The sequence below is a fragment of the Fundulus heteroclitus genome, chromosome 8, assembly GCF_011125445.2.
Source record: "Fundulus heteroclitus isolate FHET01 chromosome 8, MU-UCD_Fhet_4.1, whole genome shotgun sequence".
In the NCBI taxonomy this organism is placed as follows: Eukaryota; Metazoa; Chordata; class Actinopteri; order Cyprinodontiformes; family Fundulidae; genus Fundulus; species Fundulus heteroclitus.
The window spans coordinates 2,089,512-2,109,055 of NC_046368.1; the positions used below are offsets into that span (position 1 = coordinate 2,089,512).

Genomic DNA, 19,544 nt, shown 5'->3' on the forward strand with positions numbered 1-19,544 from the left:
TGTGAGCGCTCACCTTTTCTAATATTATGTTTATGTTGTGTTTTTGTCTTAGATTTAATTCTGATTCAGAAATCTGATTTTAGAAGCAAACGAGTTGATTTAAGCGTGAATTCATCTTTATAATTTACTTTTATTCACATTGCATTGGTTCCTCAGCGTCAGAAGGGATTCATTAACGTTCTACTTTATATTATTGTTCATTTTTATTTGAATTCAATTTGATCATTTTATATTTCTTTAAAATGTTCAGTTTAATGTTATTATTTAAATTCAATGAAGGAGGATGAGCTGGAAGAGGATGAGTCTGGGTTCTCTGCCGGAGCGCGCCACCCTAAGATGGAGGGATGAGTGGGGGGGTGATGGAGGATGAAGGGATGAAGGGGGTGATGGGGGGGGGGGTAATGGGGGGGGTGATGGGGGATGGTTTTCACGTAACTCAGGGTTTAAACGTTTCGACCTTCCGTTTCCACGCGCTCATCACATGTACGTGAAGCCGGGGACGGTCACGTGACTTCTCCTGACAGGGAAGGCCGTTGACGTGGCTGAAAGCGGCCCCGCCCCCAGACGATGAATGCCCCTTCCTGATTGGGTGAAACACATTCCTGCACTTTAGCTCCTCCCACGTTTAGTTTCTCCTGACGTCATGACGCAGTGGACGGAAGCGGCTCGGCACCAAAGTTTAAGAAAGCGTCGCGCTGGTGTTTTTTCGCTCTTCTGGTTCTTTGGACCGGCTTTGGTTCCGTGTTTGCGGGTCAGAATCCCGGAGCAGACCCAGCGGGAGTTCGGCCTTTAGTTCCAGGTGAGTTGGTGGTTGGTTCTGGTTCGGTTTGCGTGTCAGTGACCTCTGCTGCTTCACGCTGGTCTGACCCTTGGCAGCAGAAATCCGTAGAGAAAACTCTGATTTTCTCAAAGTTCTGGTTCCAGTTCCGGTTCTGGGTCGGACCGGTTGGTAGTTTCTCCGTTTTTAGAACGGGACCGGTCTAGCGGTCGGTTCGGCTCCGTCTAACCCAGCTGTTAGCTCTTTTATGGGTTTTCAGCTCATCTCTGCTGTCGCACCGTTTGATTTTAAAGCGGGTTCTGTGAGCGGAACCCACCGAACCGGGTCAGCCCTCACCGCCTTACAGGCATGGCGGCGGCGGCTTGGTTCGGTGTCCGCTTATTTCTGCGTTCTGGACCTGGGAGCAGCAGAGGTTCTGGACCCGCTCACACCGCAGCGAACAGACCGCTTATTATCCCAAAGCTGCGGAGGAGGAGCGCCATGGAGACTCTGCGGTTCCGAGGGTGGAGGCTTGGAGAGACGCCTGGACCTGGGTCAGCCAGAACCTGGGTCAGCCAGAACCTGGGTCAGCCAGAACCTGGGTCAGCCAGGACCTGGGTCAGCCAGAACCGGGTTTAACTTGGACCGAGTCTCCCTCAGAACCCAGAGAGAGCTGATGATGATGATGATGATGATGATGGTTCAGTTATCAGGAGGATGAAGGATGAAATCAGCGACCCAGTTACTACTCTGGTACTGGGCTGTAGTACTATAGTCCAGTACTATAGTACTACAGCCCAGTACTATAGTACTATAGTCCAGTACTATAGTACTACAGCCCAGTACTATAGTACTATAGTCCAGTACTATAGTACTGGACTATAGTACTATAGTACTGGGTTATAGTACTGTAGTACTGACGCTGATCTGGACTCCCAGGATCAGTTGGTTCTGAAGTTGCTGCCGTTGCCCCCCCCCCCCCCTCCCCCACCTATTGTCTGGGGTGTTTGTTGGGTTTGGCTCCTGGTACCAGCCTGCAGGAAGTCCAGACTCCACCTGGTTCCTCTGGATCAGTGAGGAGGTCAGAACCACAGAGCGGTTCCTGAAGTGTGGCGGTTCAGGTCCGGCGGATCGGAGCAGACTCTGCGGTTCCGGACCGGTACCGTTAATCAAACCGGTACCGTTAACGGATCACGGCAGCAGGTAAACCCATCAGAGTGATGCTCCTCTGACCTGGGATCCGGTACCATTTTGGGTCATTGGGTCAGTGCGTGGTTCTGATCCAACCAGAACCGGTGTGACAGCAGAACACGGAGCCAGAGAGCAGAGTCTGCACACGCTGCCTGGCTCTGCGGGCTTTACTGGTACCGGCAAACGGACCGGCTCTGGGTCAGTGATTGATCCGCTGAAACCCTGTCAGAGTGAAGCATCGGCCCCACACAGGATCTTTGGGTTCGGTTCTGGCTGACCAGTCGGTTCCTCCTCGTGGCTGCAGCTTAAACCCGGTTCTGGTTCTGTCTAAATCAGAACCTTGTCTTTCTGGCTCTGAGATCAGAAACCATAAACTGGCCTGAGCTCGGGCCGCTGCAGCTGATTGGCTGCTGGGGAATCATGCTAGCCTCTGATTGGCTGAAGCGGTTTTTATTCACTGATTAATATCTCTCTCTCTCTCTCTCTCTCTCTCTCTCTCTCTCTCTCTCTCTCTCTCTCTCTCTCTCTCTCTCTCTCTCTCTCTCTCTCTCTCTCTCTCTCTCTCTCTCTACAGTGCCTCGGTCGCCCGTCTCTCTCTCTCTCTACAGTGCCTCGGTCGCCCGTCTCTCTCTACTCCAGGTAAGGTTCTGGTTCTGGTCAATAATCAGAACTGGGTCAGCACCGGTCCACAGTTCTGGCTCTAGATAATTCCAGGTTCTGGTTTCTTTCCCAGGAATCTCGGTTCTGTAACCTGTCTGTGTTTCCAGGTTTTTGTTCTGTTGTCTTGGAAAATCCTGGAAACCTGCTTTTATTTTCTCCGGTTCTGAATAGTTCTGGAAGAAAAACAGAACCGAGTATGAAAAAAGTTTGCTAAAAGATTAACAGCAAGAATTTAAATGTAAATTCTGTAAATTTAACAAGTTATTAAATTGTCATTCATCTTCCTGGTTCTCCGGGGATAATCAGAACCAAAGGTCCAGTTTGGACCCGGGCTTAAACAAACCCATAAAACAGCCCGGCTGGGATTTAAACACAGAGACAGGAAATAAAATGGCTGCATCTTCTTCTGCTGCGACTTAAAATCCTGCTTTCTGATCTTAACAAACATTTAGTTTCATTTCTAAAGCGGAAATTAATAAAAGGCGTTTAATTGTTTTCTGAAATCCTTATTTTAAAAAAGTGTAAATTTCTATAAAAACTGTTATCAGTTTTATCCTTTTGTCTTCAAACCAGAACTAAAGATAATTTTCTTAGTCTTGAGGCGGGTTCTCACCTAACAGAACCTCCCCTGGTCCAGTTTAGTCCTCCTGCTGCTCCACCTGATCTCTGAAGAACTGAAATCCACGTTCTGCTTTAAAGCATCGAACAGAACGAGTCTTAGATCCACAATCAGCTGCATATTCTGCCAAAGTCTAATAACCTCACATCAAAAATGAATCGTTCTCCTAACTTATTTAGTAGTTTATAAACTCATGGGTGGTGTTGCACCACTGGGGGGCGCCGTGCTGCCTCATTGTTTCTGACTACAGCAGCAGAAAAAGGACAAACTTGTCAGCGATACTCGTTTTCCCTCCATCCGTCTAAAGAAACCAGCAAAGACTTCAGTAGATCATCTCCCTGCTGTTCTGCAGACATGGAGAACCGTCCACACTCTGCCCAGAGAGAGAAAGGAACCAAGGAAAGAAAGAGGAGTAAACACCAGAGGAACTAGAGTCTATATCAGCCCAGCTACTATTACCAGGTGGAGATAATTCATCAGGGAGCCGGATTTAAAGCAGATGCTGAGGCTGCAGCTTCCTGCTGGACAGCTGAGTTCATTCATTATAACATTATAACAGTTATAATGAAAAACAGTTATTTCTACCGTTATGTTAGAAAGAGAGCAGCAGCTACTCTGTCCTCCGGCAGAGACGGCCGCTGTGTTCGTCTCTCAGGGAGGATGTGTACGCCGAGGCGGAGGGATATCAACCGTTCACCGTCTGTAGCACGCAGTGAGACCGCGTCACTACTCGTGTTTATAGTCGCTAATTCTAAAGCCCAAATAAGCGACGGCACCTTCAGCAACGAGCCAAAAAAAACAGCGACTCACAGAATTTACAGGTGACTTTAAAGAAAACAAGCGGCCTCGGTAACAGAGGCAGAAACATTTCACACCATGACCGTAGCTAGTAGCTGTTAGCTGTTAGCTGTTAGCAGGAGCTCGTAGCTGTTAGCAGGAGCTAGTAGCTGTTAGCAGGAGCTCGTAGCTGTTAGCAGGAGCTAGTAGCTGTTAGCAGGAGCTAGTAGCTGTTAGCAGGAGCTTGTAGCTCGTAGCTGTTAGCAGGAGCTAGTAGCTAGTAGCTGTTAGCAGGAGCTAGTAGCTGTTAGCAGGAGCTAGTAGCTGTTAGCAGGAGCTCGTAGCTGTTAGCAGGAGCTCGTAGCTGTTAGCAGGAGCTAGTAGCTCGTAGCTGTTAGCAGGAGCTCGTAGCTGTTAGCAGGAGCTAGTAGCTGTTAGCAGGAGCTAGTAGCTGTTAGCAGGAGCTAGTAGCTGTTAGCAGGAGCTAGTAGCTAGTAGCTGTTAGCAGGAGCTAGTAGCTAGTAGCTGTTAGCAGGAGCTAGTAGCTGTTAGCAGGAGCTAGTAGCTGTTAGCAGGAGCTAGTAGCTGTTAGCTGTTAGCAGGAGCTAGTAGCTGTTAGGAGCTAGTAGCTGTTAGTAGGTGCTAGTAGCTGTTAGGAGCTAGTAGCTGTTAGTAGGTGCTAGTAGCTGTTAGGAGCTAGTAGCTGTTAGTAGGTGCTAGTAGCTGTTAGGAGCTAGTAGCTGTTAGTAGGTGCTAGTAGCTGTTAGCAGGAGCTAGTAGCTGTTAGCAGTAGCTGTTAGCAGTAGCTGTTAGCAGGAGCTGTTAGCAGGAGCTAGTAGCTGTTAGCAGGAGCTAGTAGCTATTAGCTGTTAGCAGGAGCTTGTAGCTGTTAGCAGGAGCTAGTAGCTGTTAGCAGGAGCTAGCACATCGAGGACAAGGTGACATCGCCACGCTTATGATCCTCCAAGGCTTCCATAGTCCTTACTACAGCGAGGTCGGCTGTTTAGTGCACCACTAGATGGCGCCCTGGCGTGAACATCTTCCTGCTTACAGAGGATATATATATATATATAGTCAATGGATCGGTACCATGTACCGGTCTGTAAGCAGGAAGTGAGGACCATATATGGACGCTGACCCAGCTGTAATTCTAGCTGAATAAAGCCACAGAGTTTGTCGGTAATGAGGTGAGGTCTGCAGACTCCTCCTCACGTTCGGCTGCTTTATTTAACTTTTATTCTTTTTAATGTTTTTCTAAAACATTAAAGAATCCCGTTGGACTGTGAGCAGAACCACCCTGAGCTCCAGGCCCGGTGGATCACCTGCGGCTGATTGGTGTGTTGTTTCCACGCCTGCCTGTGGAATAGAACCGGTCCCACTGAAGCCCTCTGAGAACAGAAGCTCTGATCTCTAACTGGATCCGGTTCTGACCCGTGGGAGAGGCCCAGTGTGCCTCTGTCAGGGTTTATCAGCAGGAACCAGCGGCGCCTGACTCTGAACGGACCAGGAAGACCCGATCAGTGGAGCCCAGTGAGCGGAGAACAAAGGAGGCGAAGCGGCTATTTATAGCCCAGTGTTTACCTGTGGAGGTGTGTCATGTTTTCACATCTGCAGTCCTCGCCGTCCTGCCAGGAAACCGCTTCCTGTCCAGAAGTCTCCTGCAGAGAAGAGACACTCTGCTAAACCGGTTCCTGTGCAGCTCGGCAGGCCGGCGGTACCAAACTGAGCTGTTTCTGAGGAACGAGCCCGACTCCTCAGACGGGTCGGGTCAGACAGGAGAGAGAAAGTGAAAGAAGCCTTAAATAAACACCTGGCTGGGTCACAACACACCTGTGTGTGGGGGCGGGGCTTCACGCACACCTGCTGCAGGTAGTTTCTCACGCTGACTTTCAGTGGTCTTACCGGGTCTGGAGCGGGCTCAGGTTCTACTCGCCCTTCGTTCGGTACCTGGATCCAAACTCTGGCCAGGTTATTATCTGAGCTTTGTTCTGTTTCTGTTTGGACCTGACTCCTGGGTTCTGGCCTGGTTCTGGCTGCAGAACCGCCTGCTGCTCTCTGTAAGCTGCTCAGACTCCACGCTTCAGACAGGAAGTAAGTGTTGCCGACGGCAACCCCTGACCTTCCTGTTAATGTTAACGACCTCAGGATCTAATTAGTAAAGCTCTGATTGGCCGGTTCTGTCTGCTGTAGCCTCGGGGCCTGACAGCCAATCAGATTACAGCCAGACATCTGCCCTGTGATGTCAGCCGTTACCATGGCGATGGCTCCTGGCCGAGCTCATCGCCGCGTCGAGCTCGTCGGCGCTCAGTCTCTGCCGGCCGTTGGACGAGCGAGCATCGGGGCAGCAGGTAAGAGAGCGCCGCTCCTCAGGTGAGAGCTTACCTGTGGTCAGGTGACCTGTGGTTCTCAGGGTGGCCTGCAGGTGGCGGCGGCGTCTGTTTGCTTCGGCTCTGATGAGACGATGTTTGAGTTTGTTGGTTCTTTAGTTCAAACTAAACCCGGGCAGGAGGCGCTCTGCCAGCAGGAGGCGCTTTAGCAGGAAATGTTGATGGTGATGATGATGATGATGATGATGATGATGAAGGTGTTGGTTCCACAGCCGCCATGGACCACATGAACCACATGAACCACATGAACCACATGAACCACATGAACCACAGCGCCATGGACCACAGCGCCATGGACCACAGTCAGCACGCCACCACGCCCGGACACGACCACGGGGGAGGAGACGGCGGCGGACATGAAGGCCACGGCGGCATGGTGAGTGATGCGGCTGCAGGTCATGTGACACGGGGTCATGATGTAATGCTGTTCTGGTCGCCCAGGTGATGACCTTCTACTTTGGCTACAACAACGTGGAGCTGCTGTTCACCGGGCTCGTCATCAACTCACCTGGAGGTAGGCGCCACCTGACTTCTTACCTGTAGGAAGTGGTCAGGTGACCAGCTCCACCCCGTTAACCCAACCCCCCCTCGTGTCGTCCAATCAGAGATGGTGGGTGCCTGTATAGGTGTGTTCCTATTGGCCGTTCTCTACGAGGGCTTGAAGATCGGTCGGGAGGTGCTGCTGCGTCGCAGTCAGGTTAACGTGCGCTACAACTCCATGCCGCTACCTGGAGCCGACGGCACCATGCTGATGGAGACGCACAAGACGGTCGGGTAGGTGGCGTCCCCAACACTCACTCACACACAGGAAGCAGCGCCGACAGCGGCGGGCTTGGCTTAGAGCTAACGTGACCCTGTGCTGTTTCCTGTTAGCTCAGTGATTGACAGGAAGTGCTCAGAGGGGGCGGAGTCCATCCTCTGTGGGTCAATGTGCAGGTAACTTATGCAGGTCTGGGTCTGGTCCTGTTCTGAGATGCTCTGACTGAGAACCCCTTACAGAGCACTGCCAGGTTCTGGGATCTCACCACAGGAATAGAAGTGGGGTGGAGGGCGTCTGTTTGGCCTGCAGGGGGCGCCATGTTGGAGCTGCTGCGTGTTTCTGGAGATTCTTCAGGTGTTCTGCTGCTGATCTGGTTACAGGGAACTGTCTGCTAGGTGTGGGTAGAAGGCGGAGCTTATTCCTGACCCAGGTGTGGTCAGGTGTACGTAACGGCAGCAGCTACCTGTGTGCATTAACAGAAGATGTCAGGATCAAACTAACCTGCTGCTTATCTGGCAACATTTAACGTTTCGCTTTCTGCCAAATAAAGACGTTAACACCAGCTAATTGTTCTTTCGTCTTCAGGCAGAGGATGCTAAGCCCCGCCCACTTCCTGCAGACTTTCCTCCACATCATCCAGGTGGTGGTCAGCTATGTCCTGATGCTCGTCTTCATGACCTACAACGCCTACCTGTGCATCGCCGTGGCCGCTGGAGCCGGCATGGGCTACTTCCTGTTCAGCTGGCAGAAGGCGGTGGTGGTGGACATTACCGAGCACTGCCACTAGCCACCGCTAGCCACCGCTAGCCACCGCTAACTGCCGCTAGCCGGCCCTCCAGTTAGCTTCTAGCCTCTGTAGCGATCACCATGGTAACGTCATGCTGTAGATTAGCAATTAACCCTGGAAGACGCTGAGACCCTATTGTGGTGTTTTCCTTCTTAAATTTGATGTCTTGCAGGTGACTCGGGCAGCCAATCAGAGCCCGGATCACCTCAGGAATTCCTTATATTTGTGTTTATTTTTTTAGTGCCATGAGACCCTTTAGCGCGCGCAGCTCTCAGTTAGCAGCTTGTTAGGGGAGCCACCAATCAGCAAACAGGACGTGGTCCTCAGAGAGCCAATCATCAGGGACCCGTAGATCAGCTCAGCAAACTGATTTTATGACAGGAAAATCACTTGAAGCATTTTACTCTAATTTTATTTCCTGTTTACATTTTTCACAATAAACCTTTTTTTTGTTCAAAGAAAGGAAAAAAAATCTAATAAATTTTTTACAGAACAAATCATACATCAACAAATCATAAAGATCACTTTTTCTGATGGTTTTTCCTTCGTGGTGAAGTCCAGCAGTCAGGGTTAAGTTTCCTGATCGTTGGTTAAACGCCGCCGCCGGCCTTAACGCCACCGCCCACTGCCTTACTCTGACGACCTCCATGATGCTCGCCATCACAGAGACGCAAAGCCTCAGCGTTGCAGCTTTAGCCAAGTAAGGATGAAATATTAGAGTTGTTGGGTTTTTATTACCTCGATCTGCCGACTCTGAGCTGGGCGGAGTCATAAATGGACCAATGAGATTGAAGGGCTGGATTAGTTCCTGGGGTTCCTTTCTAGACCGACGTCACATCCTGCAGTTACGTTAACGAGGCCTCAGTCCTGTCCAGAGAGCGTCTGATTGGCTGGATGGAAGGAGGGATGGATCCCGGACGAGACCCCGAGGACGGATGAAGATCAGATTAAAACACTAAAACTGAAACAAGCTGTTGATGATGAATGTGAAGAATTTGCAGTCAGACGTAAAACAAGCAGCTTTTTACAACCTGTGATGTCATTGATTGGTTTTCATCGAAGCTTTTCTGATCAGAACGTTTTGTTGGATCACGTCAGCGTTGGCGTGAACGAGGCCACCGTGACCAGCTGTCGTCTTGGTTTGATGTTTAACGTTGTGAAGGAAAACTTTTACTCTGTCTGAAATTAATGCCTCAAATGCTGGAATCATAATAAAATGTTTGTGGAAGCAGAGTCCATGTGTCTGTCTGCTTTAACTCGGTTAACCGTTTCCAGACTGAACCCGATCCGATTCCCAACAGAACCGGCCAGCATTCGATGGACGGATGTAGTCGCTGACACTTTGATATGAAAAGATATTTAATCTGTGATTTCAAAAAAATCCTTTTCTTGTTTTAAAGACAGAATAAACAGAAACGTGTTCAGTAGCAGAACTGTGAAGCAGCGCTTCAGAGTTTACGATCCTGGCTCACATGGTCTGGATCTGCGGTTCTCCGGGCCTCCTAAAGGTCTTTCAGAGTTCATCTTCAGACTTTGGCTGTTTTGTCGCTCGGTTTCAGTCCAGTTCCTGAGCGCTCATCCAGGATTGGTCGGCTCTTAAATGGATGATCCAATGTTAACAGAAAGTTCATCTCAGAACCAGTTTGTTCCCTGAACGCATCGCAGGGAGCCAGTCCGTTCCTTTGGAGAACTGAAGAAATCCCAAAGATGAGACAATCAAGCCGGCAGGAAACTTCAGGACCCAGAAGATCCGCTGCAGGATGGTGGACCTTTCAGATAACAGAAGACAAAATACTGCACAGAAATAATTGATGATTATTGATTAATTTTTCATGGTTGGTTGTTGATCTGATCCAAAGTCAGTCCAGATGGCGGCTTGCATGGCGGCTCTCTGCATTCATGTCTGTCTAACTGGTCTTGGATCTGCGCCACAGAAAAAAGCGGCTCCTTTATCGTGCGATCTGATTGGTCGGATTACAAACTGCGTTACTGGGGCCGCTGGCCACAAGCCAAGAGTGACCCAAACGGACCGCTTAATTAAACCTACCTGCTCCACCTTAACCTGACAATGAAAAGAAAAAGAAGGCTGGAAAATGGTTATTGGCGCACCGCAGCTGCGCAATAACGCGCGGCGGCGCACAGGCAGCGATGGCTTGGCTAAAAGGGACGCAGCTGATTTCAGAGCAGCAGGAGCCAAGAGGGGGGCCTGGTGCGTGTTTGCGCACAACTCAGGCTGAAGATGGCGGTACAACCTGAAACTGACCCAGAATGGGCTGATTGTAAGTTATGGCTAATCACTTTAAATGATTAAAAATGTCATTATGGTTACACAATGACGATAAAACTCTTGATTGTTAAATTCACCCAGCATGAGGTGCAGGTTTACTCTGATACGCATCAGCAGGATCCTCTGGGGAACAGAGGGACTTTCACCTGAGATACAGGTGACCTAAAAGCTCTGGCTGTGATAAAAACAACAGGGAGCGTCTAGCTTTGCATCAAGGTGTGAAAATTATCGGCTGCTTGGATCAAAGCATTGATTCCTGGAATAGATAAAAACATGAAAAGGTCATTTAGAACACATTAGTTTTCAAAAAGGTTTTACACAATAAACTGTGAAAATATAACATCCACAGTTAGTTAAAAATGAGCCTTTTAACTAACTAACATTTTCTGGTTCAAAACATTCAGCTCTGGGTGGTTTAAGGTGCAGGAATAAAAGAAATTAACCAACAATTGATCACAAATGCAAAGAACCATCACAGATTTATTAGTTCCTTAATTTTCTGAACAATATGTGTAATATTATATAAACACACCAAACAAAGATACAGTTTAATTAAAAATAAACACAGGTAGCAGTTTATTATTAGTAACTGAATATTAATACTGATGAGAGAAAAGATGAAGGTCCAGGATGATGTTATATTTTCCTCCCTGCTAAACAGTTTTTAGTTCCAGCTTCTTGTTTCATAGTCAGTCAGTTTATCAGAACCACAGACCATCTGCGGGCAGAACCCGGCAGAACCCAGCAGAACCCAGCAGCTCATCGCACCGTGATCCCTCTGCCTGACAGCAGGGGGCAGCACCTCCCTCAGGCCGCCCACCAGCCGCCGGAAGTGCAGCAGAGGACTGTTTCCGGGTGGAGCTGAGTGTTTTGCAGCGGCTGAGCTCGGTTCGGTCCAGCAGCTCCTGCAGGTTCGGTTCGGGTTCTGACACGCCACCGGGACTCGGTGCTGCTCCATGCCCGCCTCTGCTCTCTGATCCGCGGCTCTCTCTCCTCCTCCTCATGGCCTCCAGAAGGCCCGACAGCTTCGACGGGTTCGGGTTCCGGGGCCGCGACGACTTGTACGGAGCCGGATACCCGGCTCGGAGCTCCGGGGCGGCGGGGGACCTGCACCTCCACCAGTGGGTCACCACCCCGCCGGACATCCCGGGCAGCCGGAACCTGCACCCCGGGGAGCGGACGCCTGTGTGCGAGGAGTCCGAGCAGCGGGAGCCCGGAGCCCGCTGGGAGGCTCCGCCGGCCGCGGGGGTTCCTCCAGGTAAGCTGGTGCGTTCACGCGTCTGGTCCCTGAACGCAGCATGACGTCACGTCTGAGCCGCCATGACGGACAGAGGTCAGGTTGCCAGGTTGGACCGGGTTCCGACTGCTTGTTTGTAAACACGTAGCCGCCGGATGACGTGGTGATGACGTCACTGTGGGTTCTTTGTGTTGCAGAGCAGCTGAACCGCTTCGCGGGCTTCGGGATCGGGCTGGTCAGGTGAGACATGTCCGGTCGGTGGGTTTCTGTGCGGAGTGGGAGTCCTGTCCATAGAACAGCTCAGATGTTCTCCAGTCAGTCCAGGCCGGTTCCGATCTACTGAGTCCGGTTCTGGTTCTGGTTCTGTCAGCGTCCTACAGGAGGCCTGAGCAAACGGGCTGCTTAGTCTGGACCTGGTTCTGGACCTGGTTCTGGACCTGGTTCTAGGCCTGGTTCTGGACCTGGTTCTGGACCTGGTTCTGGTTCTGGACCTGCTGCCTATCTAAGGTTCTGATCCGGGGGCCTCCTGTACTAAACGTAGCGAGAACTCCTTCAGATGAACAAAACCGGGCCTGAGCGGGTCACCGCGGGCGGTACCGCCGGTACTGGGGAGGACACGGCTGTACCTGTACCCAGGACCGGTTCCTCCTGGTTCCCCTCTGTACCGCTGGGTCCAGTTCAACCATTATGGTGATCAGAACCGGCTAATCGGCTCCTCATCATGTTCCAGCAGAACCTCTGAGAACCCGCTCCCTCCACGTTCTTCCAGAACCGCTGCTCAGGAGTTCTGATCCGACCCGGTTTCCCTTCCAGTGCGAATGACAGAGCCCCTTAGACCCGGGTCCTCAGGACCGCTTCAGGTGTTCCCTGTCTGACCTGAACAGGTGATTCCCCGCCCTGAGGCTGAGGAGTCATGTGACTCAGGTGTGCTGCACCTGAAGCTCAGCGGCGTTCAGGCCGGCCGTTAAAGGTGCGCTGCGTAGACGAAGGTTCTGAAGGTCAGAACCAGCCGTGTAATGTGGGTTTCTGTCAGCCAATCAGACGGCTGAAGTGATTTAACAGTCAGGTGATTTCGGACTCACCTGTCGTCTCTTCAGTCTCTTCACAGAGAACGTCCTCGCTCACCCCTGCATCGTCTTCCGGCGACAGTGTCAGGTATAAACCGCCGTACCTGCGGTTCTGATCCGTTCCGCCCGGTGTCCCGTTTGTCCTGATCTCTGATTGGCTCTCTGTCCCAGGTGGACTACCACGCCCGCTGCTACCACCTGACTCCGTTCAGCGCCGTCAGCGTCATGTACGCCATCACCAAGGCCCAGGTAAGCACACGGTGATCACCTGAGCGGCGGGCGCGGGCCGGCCGACCAATCAGATCCATGCTCTCTATTCCAGGGGGTGAAGGCGCTGTGGAAGGGGATGGGCAGCACCTTCATCGTTCACGGCATCGCTCTGGGCGCCGAGGGCATCATCAGCGAGTTCACGCCGTTACCCAGGTAAGCGCTGGGCCGTCAGCAGAACCTCTCTGGTTCTGGTTCTGGTTCTGGTTCTGGTTCTGTGACGCAGCAGCCGCTCTGTGTTCCTGCAGGGAGCTTCCTCACAGCTGGAGCTGGAAACAGCTGGCGGGACATCTGCTGCTCAAAGGGTGAGTTCTGCTCGCCGCTCGCATCACTTCCTGCTGGCTGAGACCAGGAAGCTGCCAGCGGCACAGGAGGCGGCTGATGGAGGTTCTCCTGAGGTTCTCCTGAGGTTCTCCTGAGGTTCTCCTGAGGTCCTCTGGAGGTTCTCTGGAGGTTCTCTGGATGTTCTCCTGAGGTTCTCCTGAGGTTCTCTGGAGGTTCTCCTGAGGTTCTCTGGAGGTTCTCCTGAGGTTCTCCTGAGGTCCTCTGGAGGTTCTCTGGAGGTTCTCTGGAGGTCCTCCTGAGGTTCTCCTGAGGTTCTCTGGAGGTCCTCCTGAGGTTCTCCTGAGGTTCTCTGGAGGTTCTCTGAGGTTCTCCTGAGGTTCTCTGGAGGTTCTCTGGATGTTCTCCTGAGGTTCTCTGGAGGTTCTCTGGAGGTCCTCTGGAGGTTCTCCTGAGGTCCTCTGGAGGTTCTCCTGAGGTTCTCCTGAGGTTCTCCTGAGGTCCTCCTGAGGTTCTCCTGAGGTCCTCCTGAGGTTCTCCTGAGGTCCTCCTGAGGTTCTCTGGAGGTTCTCTGGAGGTTCTCCTAAAGTTCTCCTGAGGTTCTCTGGATGTTCTCCTGAGGTTCTCTGGAGGTTCTCCTGAGGTCCTCATGAGGTTCTCTGGAGGTTCTCTGGAGGTTCTCCTGAGGTCCTCCTGAGGTCCTCTGGATGTTCTCTGGAGGTTCTCTGGAGGTTCTCCTGAGGTTCTCTGGACCTCAGACAGAGATCGGTGTCCACCGTCAGCATCTGTCCATAAATCATGTGTTTAGTCTCAGATGTTGGTTCTGGAGGTTTGGACGCTGCTCCTGGGTTCCTCTGGGTTCCTCTGGGTTCCTCTGGGACCTGAATTGTTGGTAATGTGGACGATGAAGAGTTTACTGCTGGCTGGATGAGGTGGAGCCACGGCTGCTGCTGGAGGACCGCTACCTGAAGCTAATCTCTGCGGCTACGCGCTAGCTAAGGCGCTATCAGCTAAAGCTACAAAAATACGACATTTAATAAACGTCTGCAGAAACTACAGGATGTTCAGAACAGAGCAGCAGAGATCCTGAAGAGACCCCCCCCCCCCCCCTCTGATCTGCCTATCAGAGAACTGCAGACAATAGACTTTAAAAAAGGACTAAAACATTTAGAGTATTTTTAAATGCATTATAAATAAAATGCATTATTGTTATAAAACACTGTTGGCACCATTTTTAAAGCTTTGGAGTTTTTTTATCGATCAAACTTGAAACAAAAACCAGTAAAATCACTGTAATAATAAAATGTTGGACTAGCATCAGCAGACGCCGGCTGTCTCTCCCAGGTTTTCTTTTTAAATCACCGGTCACAGACTCTAACTGGTCACTGCGCTCAAAGCTGTCACCTTTCTGACTCAACGTCTCTCTCCACAGGTTAACTGCTGTAGTGGCTCTCCCTTTTTACTGCGCCAGCCTCATCGAGACTGTCCAGGTGATTGTTCAGTGACTAAATAATTACCTGTAGATGTGAGATAAAACTTATCTAAACAGGCAGATCCTTCAACGTAGGTCAATGTCGCCTCAAACTTTCAGATGTAGTCTCCAGAACAATTTCATGCAGATGGTTATAACATTAACGATCAGAGGTAGCAAGTCATAATGTCCTCCACGATGTTTGGATATAACAGATCGGTAACTTCCAAGGTGATTGGAAGTAGCAGGTCGTTTTTGTTCAAGACGATCGGACGTAGCAGGTCGTTAGCATAGCAGGTTGTTAATGTAGCAGGTTATTAGCATAGATCATTAATGTAGCAGGTTGTTAGCGTAGCAGGTCGTTAGCGTAGCAAGTCGTTAACAAATCGTGACCAGTAGCAGGCCGGTAAGCCTTCCAAAGCTAATGAACTTAGCAGGTTGTTAACGTAGCAGGTTGTTAGCGTAGCAGATCGTTAGCATAGCAGGTTATTAGCATAGATCATTAACGTAGCAGATCGCTAGCGTAGCAGATCGTTAACGTAGCAGATCGCTAGCGTAGCAGATCGTTAGCATAGCAGGTTGTGAACGTAGCAGGTTGTTAACGTAGCAGATCGTTAGCGTAGCAGATCGTTAGCATAGCAGATCGTTAGCATAGCAGGTTGTTAACGTAGCAGGTTGTTAACGTAGCAGGTCGTTAGCGTAGCAGGTCATTAGCGTAGCAGGTTGTTAACGTAGCAGGTAGTGAACGTAGCAGGTCGTTAGCATAGCAGGTTGTTAACGTAGCAGGTTGTGAACGTAGCAGGTTGTGAACGTAGCAGGTCGTTAGTGTAGCAGGTTGTTAGCATAGCAGGTTATTAGCATAGATCATTAATGTAGCAGGTCGTTAGCGTAGCAGGTCGTTAGCGTAGCAAGTCGTTAACAAATCGTGACCAGTAGCAGGCCGGTAAGCCTTCCAAAGCTAATGAACTTAGCAGGTTGTTAACATGGCAGGTTGTTAGCGTAGCAGATCGTTAGCATAGCAGGTTATTAGCATAGATCATTAACGTAGCAGATCGCTAGCGTAGCAGATCGTTAACGTAGCAGATCGCTAGCGTAGCAGATCGTTAGCATAGCAGGTTGTGAACGTAGCAGGTTGTTAACGTAGCAGATCGTTAGCGTAGCAGATCGTTAGCATAGCAGATCGTTAGCATAGCAGGTTGTTAACGTAGCAGGTTGTTAACGTAGCAGGTCGTTAGCGTAGCAGGTCATTAGCGTAGCAGGTTGTTAACGTAGCAGGTAGTGAACGTAGCAGGTCGTTAGCATAGCAGGTTGTTAACGTAGCAGGTTGTGAACGTAGCAGGTTGTGAACGTAGCAGATCGTTAGCGTAGCAGATCGTTAGCGTAGCAGATTTTTAATGTAGCAGGTTGTTAACGTCCTCCAGGAAGAGCTACTCTGACCGCTTTGTCTCCTCAGAGCGAGATTGTTCGGGATGAGTCCTCTTCCGGGCTGCTGGACTGCATTCGTGAAGGTCTGACCCGGCTGCTCGGCGTGGGTGCTCCTCACAGCCGCCGTCTGCTTCCTCTGGGCTGCCTGCTCCTTCCCGTGGCTCTGCATGCCGTCCTTCGGTACGCCATCGCGGCCTCCACCCAGCGGGCGGCCATGTGGCTGCACCAGCGCAGCAGGAAGAATCGGCTGGAATCCTCCAACCCCCTCGACGCCTACTTCCCTGAGCTGGCGGCAGCGTGGGCGGGGTCTCTGGTGGCGGACGTGGTTCTGTTCCCTCTGGAGACGGCGCTGCACCGCCTCAGCCTGCAAGGGACGCGCACCATCATCGACGCCACCGATGGGGTGCTGGCAGCAGGCGGCGGCGGCAGCCCGCTGGTCCTCCCCGTCAACACGCAGTACGACGGTTTCTCCGACTGCCTGCACTCCATCCGCCGCAAAGAGGGCGTGGCCGGCTTCTACCGTGGCTTCGGGGCTCTGGTGACCCAGTACTCGCTGCACGGGGCGCTGCTCGCCGCCGCCAGGACTCTGCTCAGGGTGATGCTGCTGGACGCAAAGGTCTGAGGCTCCCAGACGCTGTCGCCACGGCAACAGGACTTTGGTCAGGTGGTAATGGTGTGACTGATGAAGCCCTGACGACCTCCACATCCCCTCCACTTCCTGCCACAGTGTCATATGTTGCCACGGAAACTAATTCCCGTTCGTTTAAACGTAGCCCTCCTATTGGTTGGCTGGAAAAACAGCCGTAAACAAAGAACTTTAATGAATGCGAGCATAAAGCTGACTTCATCCGAGCTGCAGATTTCTGTATAAAACTGTATCTAATTGAAATGTTTTGTGTTTGAAAATTTGAAAATGTAGATTCAGATTAAATTATTTGTGATTCGTTGATAAATGCAGAATTTACTGAATAAATGTTGAGAATGATTTGAAATAGTTTTGTTGTTATTAGCTGTTGAAATGAACTCTTCTTCTGCCACGTATTTAATGAAGCGAGAAGATTCTGTATATTTGTCAAAACATTTATCAGATTATTTCAGTAATCCTATTTATTCTCAACATTAGATTCCTTAAAGTAAAACAAGACAAAATGTTAACCACACACTGCTTGTAAAGGTTTTCTGAGTAAGGGTTTATCTTTCCAAATATTAAAGTTTATCAGTTTAGTTTGTCTCTCTGTGGAGTTTAAATAAAGTTCTTCACAGCTGGATTCCCACCAGGAACCGGTTAGTTTCTGCTGAAGTCCTGCGGGCTCGTCTGGCCCAGGTTGCTGGACACCTGGATGGTTTCACACCTGAGGTCAGAACTGGACCAGAGGAACAAACGTCCAGGAAGAAGATCTGTGAGTGAAATCCCGTCTTAATGCAGTTAGATTTATCTAGAGTCTGAACTGTCATCATGTCTCCGTCATGAATGTTTGGTGAGAGCAGCTCAGAGTTCAGACACGGTGTTCAAATGGCTGAAGCTGCAGATTGTTTCAGCCTTAAATATTTAGTTTAGACAAAGATGTCAGCCAATCAGAGAAGGCAGCATCCAGCTCAGATGGGCCTGAAGATCAGAGCATCATCAGTCGTCTCCGTTTGTGTGTAACAGGACGTCAGAACGATCGTTGCTCAGGCTTCCAGCCTTTGCTCTGTCCTGAAGACAAATTATGTCTCCTGACTCCTCATCAGGTCTGTGGAACCTGGACAGACGTCTCAGCAAATTGTCTCAGTGCTGCAAAATCATCAGAATCAAGTAGGTTTACACTGACTTGGTGTTGATGGTGCAGACAAAAAAATATACAGAAGCTATATATACTGAGTAGACTATGCGTTAATGTAACGCAGAAGCTTGTAGGTCCTGAACGGAGGAGAGAGGCAGTGTCCAGTTTCACAGCGCAGCCTGTTCTGGTTCTGATGGAGCGCAGCCTGTTCTGGTCCTGATGGAGCGCAGCCTGTTCTGGTTCTGGTCCTGATGGAGCGCAGCCTGTTCTGGGTCTGGTCCTGATGGAGCGCAGCCTGTTCTGGTTCTGGTTCTGGTTCTGAAATAGTCTGTGACTGGGGTGAAGGGATCAGCCACAATCTTCCTGCACGCCTCAGAGTCCTGGAGGCGTACAGGTCCTGGAGAGATGGAAGATTGCAGCCAATCAGCTTCTCTGCAGACCTGATGACACGCTGCAGTCTGCTCTGGTCCTTAGCGGTGGCACCAGCGTACCAGATGGTGATGGAGGAGGTGAGGATGGACTCCATGATGGAGGAGTAGAACTGCACCATCATTGTCCTTGGCAGGTTGAAGTTCTTCAGCTGCCTTCTTCAGGAAGTCCATCCTCTGCTGGGCTTTCTTGGTGAGGGAGTTGATGTTCAGCTCCCACTTTAGGTCCTGGGAGATGATAGTTCCCAGGAAGCAGAAAGACTCCACAGTGTCCATGGTGGAGTCACAGAGGGTGATGGAGGTAGCTGGGGCTGAGTTCTTCCTGAAGTCCACAACCATCTCCACTGTTTTTACAGCGTTGAGCTCCAGGTTGTTCTCCCTGCACCAGGTCACCAGATGGTCAGCCTCCCACCTGTAGGCGGACTCGTCACCATCAGAGATGAGTCACATGAGAGTGGTGTCGTCAGGAACTTCAGGAGCTTGATGACTGATGACTGGAGGTGCAGCTGTTGGTGTACAGGGAGAAGAGCAGAGGAGAAAGAACACAGCCCTGGGGGGAACCAGTGCTGATGAGCTGAGAGTCAGAGTCATGTTTTCCCAGCTTCACCTGCTGCTTCCTGTCAGACAGGAAGTCTGTGATCCACCTGCTGCTTCCTGTCAGACAGGAAGTCTGTGATCCACCTGCTGCTTCCTGTCAGACAGGAAGTCTGTGATCCACCTGCTGCTTCCTGTCAGACAGGAAGTCTGTGATCCACCTGCTGCTTCCTGTCAGACAGGAAGTCTGTGATCCACCTGCTGCTTCCTGTCAGACAGGAAGTCTGTGATCCACCTGCAGGTGGAGTCAGGCACCTTCAGCTGGGAGAGCTTCTCCTGAAGCAGAGCTGGGACGATGGTGTTGAAGGCAGAGCTGAAATCCCCAAACAGGATCCTGGCGTAGGTTCCTGCAGAGTCCAGGTGATGGAGGATGTGGTGGAGCTGATCAGCACAGTGCTTCAGGGTGGATGGAGACATGGAGTCTGGTCCAGCAGCTTTAGGGGGTTCTGTGCAGGAACTCCAGGAGACGCACAGCAGTCATTGGGTCCGTCTCACTGCAACACTGGAGATACGCTCAGGATCTCAGTCTCCAGCTGCCTCAGCTTCCTGCTGCTGATCAGAGGCCGTTACTTCAGCATCATTTCACAAAGAGCTCCTGGAGACTCCGCGGCTCTGCATCTGGTACTGGAGAGGGATTTAGTGTCGGTGATGTCAGCAGTGAACACCTGGGACCGTCTGTGCTGCTTGAAGTGAATGAGGACCACCGAAGATCCTCACTTTACATCAAAGATCCTCACTTTACTAGTAAAATTAACAATAAATGTCTCACTCAGCTGCAAGTACAA

General features: G+C 50.8%; 2 protein-coding genes and 1 long non-coding RNA gene across 8 annotated transcripts; all 3 read left to right on the plus strand.

Annotated features, from left to right (window-relative positions):
* Window positions 1-625: 625 nt before the first annotated feature.
* On the plus strand, window positions 626-9,171 carry slc31a1 (solute carrier family 31 member 1). Of its 6 annotated transcripts, none has more exons than XM_036139860.1 (6): window positions 626-799; window positions 2,523-2,587; window positions 6,604-6,767; window positions 6,833-6,905; window positions 6,997-7,165; window positions 7,737-9,171. In XM_036139860.1, exons 3-6 carry the CDS (start codon window positions 6,609-6,611, stop codon window positions 7,936-7,938), a joined length of 603 nt encoding a protein of 200 aa, XP_035995753.1. In that variant the 5' UTR covers window positions 626-799; window positions 2,523-2,587; window positions 6,604-6,608; the 3' UTR covers window positions 7,939-9,171. The 6 variants fall into 6 exon arrangements, with proteins under 6 accessions (XP_035995753.1, XP_035995752.1, XP_035995754.1 ...); XM_036139859.1 differs by having other exon boundaries at window positions 2,557-2,587; XM_036139862.1 differs by lacking the exon at window positions 2,523-2,587 and adding an exon at window positions 1,255-1,258 and having other exon boundaries at window positions 627-799; window positions 6,636-6,767.
* A 1,869-nt stretch (window positions 9,172-11,040) lies between these two features.
* slc25a46 (solute carrier family 25 member 46) lies at window positions 11,041-17,198 on the plus strand. The gene is made up of 8 exons (XM_012862302.3): window positions 11,041-11,483; window positions 11,660-11,702; window positions 12,560-12,617; window positions 12,701-12,778; window positions 12,852-12,952; window positions 13,045-13,101; window positions 14,511-14,568; window positions 16,003-17,198. The coding sequence occupies exons 1-8, from the start codon at window positions 11,228-11,230 to the stop codon at window positions 16,594-16,596; spliced, it is 1,245 nt and encodes a 414-aa protein (XP_012717756.2). The 5' UTR covers window positions 11,041-11,227; the 3' UTR covers window positions 16,597-17,198.
* On the plus strand, window positions 14,575-15,996 carry LOC118563875. Its single transcript, XR_004931494.1, has 3 exons — window positions 14,575-14,830; window positions 14,908-15,428; window positions 15,617-15,996. It is a non-coding gene; the product is annotated as an uncharacterized LOC118563875 (long non-coding RNA).
* Window positions 17,199-19,544: the final 2,346 nt, after the last annotated feature.